General features: G+C 32.8%; 1 protein-coding gene across 2 annotated transcripts; it reads right to left on the bottom strand.

Annotated features, from left to right (window-relative positions):
- Positions 1-2,169: 2,169 nt before the first annotated feature.
- On the bottom strand, positions 2,170-7,557 carry LOC137835024 (kinesin-like protein KIN-14Q). Of its 2 annotated transcripts, XM_068643316.1 has the most exons (18): positions 7,453-7,557; positions 7,140-7,261; positions 6,881-6,958; positions 6,684-6,761; positions 6,204-6,536; positions 6,009-6,070; positions 5,708-5,918; positions 5,551-5,627; positions 5,362-5,461; positions 5,165-5,263; positions 4,904-5,080; positions 4,524-4,809; positions 4,224-4,385; positions 3,907-4,122; positions 3,779-3,816; positions 3,515-3,678; positions 3,290-3,415; positions 2,170-3,181 (listed from the first exon to the last, which is right to left on the bottom strand). In XM_068643316.1, exons 2-18 carry the CDS (start codon positions 7,243-7,245, stop codon positions 2,360-2,362), a joined length of 3,135 nt encoding a protein of 1,044 aa, XP_068499417.1. In that variant the 5' UTR covers positions 7,246-7,261; positions 7,453-7,557; the 3' UTR covers positions 2,170-2,359. The 2 variants fall into 2 exon arrangements, with proteins under 2 accessions (XP_068499417.1, XP_068499416.1); XM_068643315.1 differs by lacking the exon at positions 7,453-7,557 and having other exon boundaries at positions 7,140-7,429.
- Between the last annotated feature and the right edge of the window lie 968 nt (positions 7,558-8,525).

The raw sequence follows: 8,525 nt of genomic DNA on the forward strand, positions 1-8,525 counted from the left end.
ATTTCTTATATGTCTTTCGTATCTATATAGTTTCAAAGTTCTCAATGTAGTGAAATAAAGTTGAAAAACACGAAAATATTGGTTTCCTCATATGTGGGTGAATACTGTCCGTAAGAACTTATCTGCAGTGTTAAGAGTCCTTTTTCCAAATGAACCTATAATCAATATACTCAGACAATGTCACTTATTCCAAGGAGTTCTTAGCTTGGTAAAGAATAACCTTTTCTTTAAAAAACATTTGACGCAAGTAGAATTTTTCTTAAGTCATTAATCACCAAAAAAAAATTATTGATACATTGTCATATACGTTAGTAAATTTTTAATTACTGACAAATTTTACTCATATGAAATTATCGACGGATGTTATTGACATATATGAAAAAATAAAAAATTAATAATATTTTTCATATTCGTGAGTAAAATTTGTCAATAATTGAGCTCAAATCAATATTCGTCGATAATATTTGTCAATAGCTAGACGCTAATATTTGATGACTATTTTACGGCAAGTGTACCGAGTTGGAAGTAATAATGTGTCCCTAATGATGAATATTGAACCTACAAGGAACAATTATTTAAAATTCTAATAGTAACATTCACTAAGTATAAGAATATGTGCAATAATTTGATTTGATATTGACAATAGTTTGCATGAAAATTAAATAGAAGCAAAGTAAATGAGTAAAGGATACTCGATAGGTTAGTCAGGAGTGTGTATGTTCCAAAACAATACTAGGGTATTTAGTCAGAAGTGACTAAGTGTTTAAAGAACACTTGACGGTTTAGTTAGGATTGACTATATCACTACTCTCTTATGGTGATTCTAAGATGTTCTTATTCAAATAGATGTAGATAACAATTCCTTAAGTTAAAAGAGATGGTATATTTGTAAAAGGTACTCTAATGTTAAGTTAGTCTATGTGTATTTATGAATAATAAATATTATTAAATGTAATTCATATTTATAAAACGTTAACCTATTACTATCATCCATGTTTTCTAATGAATGATTATTCATTAATTTATTGATTAAGAATATAATCCTATGTAAACTTGTTTGATATTCTAAATTTTCAAAATGTATCTGTCTTTTGGACCATTTAAGGAACTTTTCAAGTCATGTAAAGTCCGAAATTGGAGTTCTCATGCTTTAGTTTGAGATTTTTAAATATCTTATAACGTGCGCAATTAATTAGATTAGAGAATTAGTTTAACTCAACTTATTAAAAGTTATTTATACTTCAAAATATTATGTTAAATAAATGATGTCATAAATACATATAACATAATTAATTTAGTGTTTGGATAACTCCTAAGAAATAATTCTACTCCACAAAATTATGATGGTAGGGTGAAAAATAAATAAATATACATTGTTTTGTTTTTACTGTAAAAATAATTAATTGATTATTTCACCATCAAACTAATTCAAGCGTACTATTTGTAGTTGTAAAAACCATTATTAATACTTAAATGCGGTTGGAATTAAAATAAAAGTATACTCCATTCGTCCTTAAGTATAACAAGTAGTTTTTATTGTTTTTAATATAAGATTTGCAATTTTAGTTTACATTAATTGTTTTTTCATCAAAATGTTTTTAATTATTTTATTTCATAAATAATAAATGTTATGAATTATTTCTTTCTCTCTTTTTGAAGATTGAAAATTTTAGTTTCAAATATTAAAACTCTACTACTATGATTCTTTATATACTATTCATTTAAAATAATTTTAAAAAACAATATAATTATAATTAAATTAATGTTACTATTTAAATTAACCTAATTTGAATGAATATAAATTAGTTGTCAATCTCTTACTTTTAAGGAGTAAGAAAAATTAACTAAATAGGAATAGAAAACCCATCCAAAAATAATACTTAATAGAAATTCCACAACAACCATACACTACATGTTGATTGCATTAAGCCCGAAAGTTTAACATGCAAAAAAAATTATTAAAATTAAAATAAATTTCTTCTAAAGTTAAGACTAGATTTTACAAGTTAAAAAAAAATGTAGAGAAACTAATATAAAATAATTTTAATTTATAAAAAAACTCATATTTTCTTCCAAAACTCTTTGGAAGGAAATTACTGTTTAATATTATAATTATTGTGTTGTTAAACCTCCAAGGTCAAATGTTATTTATAAATGAAGATAAGTATGTGAAGACTCAACTAGTATATTTGTAGATTGGTGCTTCCATCAAGTAAGTCATGGATGAGATAACTTTTTCACAAAGATGGACATTAACTTTCCATATTCCTTGAAAGGTACACACAAGAAATCAACTTCATCTATCCACACATCACAAAAGAATAAAATTAAATTAAAAAAATCTAAATCAACACATCTTTCAGATCCATCCTCTTTCCTTTTCCTTTTGACTGTTCTTTTGTTGAATATCTTTAGCTCCTCCTTTTTTCCCTGCTTGCCCCCTTGGAGCCAATCTCCCCCTACTTCCAATAGAAACTCTAACTTTCTCCATCCCTACATTTACACCAACCTTCCTCATGTGCTGCTGAAGTGGAGACTTCACTTGGATTTTCTTATGAAGGCTTCTTCTTAGTATGCTACCTATTCTCTTAGCACCACTTCTAACTTCTTTTGGACTCTCACAATGAGTCTGTGCAGGCACATAGTTGGTTTCTACTTCCCCAATGACATCTTTCTGGTCAGCTTGGTTTGTCAGATTTGGTAATAGTGGTGATTGGAACTGTGTTAAGCTAGGAATACTTGGGAGTGGAATCAGGGAGTTTCTCCTTGAAGCAATGGCTGAAGGAACACGTGGTGCCATCATGCAGATGGAAGAAGCCCTTGCAAGCCTCTTTGGCAGTAGGGCTTTGTCAGCCATGTCAGGATTGTTTTCTTTCTCAGCATGGTCAATGCACTTCATGGAGCTCTCCATTGTAGCAAAGGGTATAAAAGGTTTAAAGAGGTTGTTGTTCTCTGTGAGTGGTTTAGCTGAATTCATTTGTTGGTCCTTGCACCATCCACCACTCACTGGATCATTGAAATTCTTGATGCTTCCTAGTGGTCGATTTGCAAGTGCTGATCTCATAAGTGCATTATTTTGCTCTTCTTGATGTTTCATTTGGTGCTGCTCGGCTATCTTTGAGTCTACATGTTGACGCGCCAGCTTTCTCTCAATCAGAAGCTGTGATTCCAGTTCCTTGACCTTTCCATGTGAAAACAGACAATGATGAGATTCCCACAAGTGAAGTGCCAAACAAAGGAAGACTATTTTATAAGCATAATTTTTCAAATTTGTGCTTTGATGTGATACCTTCTCTTGCAGATTTTTGTTTTTGCTGTCTCTTTCCTTCATCTTGGACTCTAATCCATGGATTGTTTCCTCCATCTTCTTGATTTGCAAATCCTTCAGCTTTACCTCTTGTTTGACTTTATCAGCCTAAAAAGGAGAGTAAACTTGTTGAAAAAGAAAGACTATCACAGTTAAGCACTGAAATACTAATACTTTATAAATGCAACAGCATTTCATCAACCATACCATTTGTTTGTGTCGCAAAAGCTCAACAGTGTCCAACTGTCTCCTTGCGGGCCCCAATTCTATTCCTCTTACTCTACTGGCAAAGTTAAGAGAACAAATTGTCTCACTCAAATCGTTTTCATTAGGACTGATCTGTACAAACATGAGTGCCTTTGAATCTCCTCCTACAAAAACAAAAAAAAATCATCAAATTTTATAATATTTGCATACATGCCGAGGATAGAAACTAGGCATGGAGATTCTTTAAGATGTATTGATAAGTACCTAATGAGTCTTGCAACAAGTGTGTAAGCTTGGAGTTCCTGCATCATGAAGATAAACACTTCAATACCAACCAATAGAAAAAAGTTCAAAGCTGCAAGATGGGCCAATATTTATATTTCCATAATAACCTGAAAGGGATGTGTGAACTTTTCGTTGCAAGAGCTGATATGACATCACCAAGTGCAGACAGAGACCTGTTAATATTCTGTGTCTCCTTCAATCTATCACCATGAACTTCTGTCTTTGCCACTCGCTCACTGCCTGCTAGATCCACCAACCATAGCTTGCTTCTCGTGCATTCTCCATTCAACAAATTCTCTCCCTTAACCATAACACAGTGAATGCTGTATAGATAGAGAAAGAACATCTCACCATAATTAGTGTTTCTCCAACCATTATATTCAAATATGGATTAGGAATCTAATGAAAAAGAGCTGAAGCTGACCAGTGTGATCGACTGCTATGCTCATTGGAATTGGTTGAGCTTACTGCCCTTGCATTGCTTCCAGTTTGTAGAACTTCCCAGACTTCAGTCATATTGTTCACATGTGCCTCAACCAATCCTGGAATGTGATGTATTCCTTCACCAGCTTGCCTTATTTCAAGTCTACAATTAACCATATTTTAGTGAACTAAGTCAATCACTATTCTAAAAAACTTATAGAATAAGCTAAACTAAGTTTTTGAAAGTGCTATTAGGTTGAAAATAGCAGGAAAATCAGCCAATTGGTTTGTAGTCGTCTACCTTTTTGCAGCTGCTCCTTGATGATTTCCTGCAACCAGCAAATCTCTTATTTGCTCATTGTACACTTCTAAGACACTTACAGAAACATCATAACAATAAAACTTCTGTCTCTCCTTGATTATGTCGAACATTTTTTCGAGAGTCCTAAAGTTTACACCTCGAGCCTCTTCACTGCCCTCCATTGTGAAAGTTTTTCCTGTCCCAGTCTGTCCATATGCAAAAATGCATACGTTGAATCCATCTAGAACTGACGTTGCAAACGGTGCTGTGTCTTCAAAAATATCAGCTGTAAAAGAAAACAATACAAATCTGTCAAAATGAGCACTTTTATTAAACTCGGAACCATCGCAAACAAATTCACGGTACTAACTTAGAGTTACCTTGTTCAGCTTGGGGATCAAAGACAGTATCGAACTTGAAAGTCTTTTTAGGAGCTCCATTTGACATTACAGTTAGCTCACCATCTTTCGCAGCTTCAAAATCTAAGGCCATGGTTGCTCCTGCGGCTATCTCTTCAGTGTTGAGAGGCCTACAACGGCAAAAGACCCTTATGTTTCCTGTGAAGAAGAATAGTGAGTGAATCATCCTGCATATTATTTTTATCCATCAAACTCTAACAAAACTACATCTGCACAGCTTACCTCTCAACTCCAAAACCTTGTTGTAAAGCTCTTTCCTTTCCTTAACCCCTTCGGCATATTTGGACTTGAGATCTCCAAGGGACTCCAGTTGTTCATTTACTATAACATAAATTTAGGAATTAGATTACGCACAAATGCAAACCACAAACTGTAACGTGTATAAGATTGAAAGCTGTATTGCAGCAACATCTACTTACTTTTGGAGTTGATAATAAGCCCCATTTCTTGCATATCTGCTTGATATTTTTTGCTCTCCTCAGCTTCTTCTAATAGCTTGATGTGTTCCATTTTCATAATCTATCCAATCAAATTGTTTAACGCATTTTAAATATATCCTTGCCCTTTACAATTTGTTCGGTCACTCAATTTAGTTAGCATATCAGTACCTTCAATTTCCTTGTTAAATCTCTCAGTGACGAAAACCACCTGCTTTTCTCTTTCACTTGCCCCTCAATGGCAAATGCTGCATAGCCAAAATATTGGTTCAATAAAACCAAGTTATATAATATATAACTACAGAAAGGGAGAAAGGGATATCCATACCTAAAGATCCTACGTGCATGGACTTGCGCATTAGCTCATTCTGAAGCTCTTTCAAGGAGTTACAAGCTTCTTGACATTCTCTACTCTTCTGTTGATTCTCCCTCTTGATCTCCCTTAACTCCCTCCTTGCTTCTACCAGCTCCTTTTTCTGACCCTCAAAGTCTCTTTTCAACCTTTTAAATTTCTCTTCTACCCCAGTATCATCGGCATCCTACAAAAACATCGTTGATTAAGGCACATTATCACTCGCTTTTTTCCTGCTCAAAACAACAAATCTACCACTATTCACAAAGAAGCATACTTCTGAGGACTCCAATTCTGCCTCCCCAGACACTCCATCATCTTCTAGCATCTCAATATCTCCTGAATTTATGGCAAAATTTAGTTAAACCACAACCAGGAGTTTGAACTACAACCAGCAGCAGCGCATAATGCACAACCATGTTCAAATTTCAAAACATTTATTCACAATTAGAGATAACAAGTTTGAACTTACTTGGAGGGGAATCATGGGGTGACTCATCCTTGGTTAGAAGGGGTGGAAGAAGCTCAAAGGAGGCTTCAGGGCTCAGAAGCTCTTCCTCTTGCTCAAACGTTTGACAGAAGTTGGAGAATTTAACAGTTGGCATCTTATGGCCATTGTCAACTTCAACTTCAGACCCCTTGATTCCATACTCTAGAGAAAGCTCCATGGATGACTCCACATTCTTGCAATATTGGTTCTTCAAAAACTCAGGGGAATCACAACAGCTAATTCCAGCAATATCTGGTGATCCAGCACAAATGACCAAATCTGGGGATGCCAGAGAATACCCCAAAATAGATCTTCCTGAAACAATATTAGCACATCATATTCTATCAAATTATCACATCCTGAAAGACACTCACTCAACAACAAAAAACTTAAAATTAAAAAAAAAATAAACAAAACAAAGAGAGACACTTGAATTGTGCTAGAAAATCCTAAGCCCATTACCATCAAACACATCTTTCACAATTGGGTCATCGAACTTCACGCTGTTCCCTTCAAAACCTCCATTTTCCCGAGAAAACCCTGCAGCAGCAATTCACAACCCTCATCAAAAATCACAAAATGGGGTTCATCCAAGACGAGTAAATATTCATCATTAGAACGAAAAAATTCATATTTTGTTCTGAGTTCAGTGCCCTAACCGATACTAGGGCCGTCACCACACACGGGCTCATCCTCCATAGCTAAACTCCGAGAGCTCAGTGATGTTTGCGAAAGAGCTATCACGTAAAAAAGAAGACAAAAAGTGACAAACAAACCAAAAGGGTGGACGAGGAGATCATCAAATTCAAAATTTGGCAGTTGAAATTGCAATCACTTTTTTTTTTTTTTGGCTGTTTCCACAAGAGAGAGAAAGGAAGAAAGAAAATGAATGAGAAAAGTTGAAGGGTTCTTTCTTACAATTGGAGCCGCGAGTATAAGAAAAGGATTCTTGTTGCAAAGAAACGTCAGTAAGAAGAAGTGGGTCATGGTCATAGCGACTCCATTGATTAGTAGTATCCTCCATTGATAGAAAGACCAAACTGTTTGAACTTTGAATTCAGCAAGAATGATATATTAAAGATAAAAACAAATCGCAGAATATATTAAAAAAGGGGGTTATGTAATGGTGATGATGACGATGATTGATGGTAAAAAGAGAGGAATTTTTTTTTTCTGAAATGGAAATTTGATTTGGTTACAAGGAAAGTATGTGTATGAAGATTGAACTTGCCTAAATCAAAAATTCGACCGTTGGGGTTTAAATTTGAAATGGTGCAAGCGGGGCAGAATTTACAGAAATCAGTTTCAAAACGTGGATTTGGATTCTGCTTTCTACTTTAGATTATGATTTTGGATTCTTTGAAATACACCAATGTTATTGGAACATAGGACACGTAGTACCTTTTTTTACTTTGGATTGAAAAGTGAGAAACTATGATGATGATTCTTAACTAAATATTATAACAATATTTAATGTGTCTTTTCGTTGACAAGAGTTGGAATGACTTTTAGTTAATTCTTTTTGCATTTTCATCTCTATTAAAAAAAATTATTTTGAGTTTAAAATTAAATTTCGAGTTGAAATAATGTGTTTAAATCAAATACTTATATTGATTTTTATGTTTTTTTTTCTTATGTATCTATGATAACTTATCAAAATAATCAGAATGTAAAAAAATAGAATTGTGATTATAATTAGCCGTTTAAAATAGGTTTTCATAAAATCAATTACTTCTTTTAAAAAAAATCTTAAACAAATATGAATTTTGACACTTACTTATTTTAATCTTAAAAATAGTCAGTAAATTGTTTGTACCAAGATTTTTTATTTATTTTAAAGACAATAGTTCTTATTCTTTTGCTTTTTATAAAAAAAAAAGAAGGGGAGTTTTTTTTTTTTCCTTTTCTTTAGAGATATCCAATTGTCTAGTAGGAAATGTTTAGTTTAAATACAGTTATATTTATTTAATTAAAAGAAATATATCTTAAATAAGAATAAAAGTTTAGATTAGTGATTTTGGATGTAAAAATTAAGTTTTTATCAAAAAAAAGTTGGTGAGTAAAGTAAACTTGGTTAATTTTTATATGCAAAGTTATTTTATTAACCACTATCATGATAATTACATTACCAACTCATCTATTGGTTATAATAACACTCTCATAAAAAAGGAAATAAAAATCATCTAAAATGAATGTGTAGATTCTTGAGATATTTTCCTAATAACTATAGATATATTAGGATATTTGTATTTCAATAATTCCCAATTTACAACAATTACCAAAGTAAAAATGGAGACTACCAAA

This window comes from Phaseolus vulgaris, chromosome 5, assembly GCF_000499845.2.
Source record: "Phaseolus vulgaris cultivar G19833 chromosome 5, P. vulgaris v2.0, whole genome shotgun sequence".
In the NCBI taxonomy this organism is placed as follows: domain Eukaryota; kingdom Viridiplantae; phylum Streptophyta; class Magnoliopsida; order Fabales; family Fabaceae; genus Phaseolus; species Phaseolus vulgaris.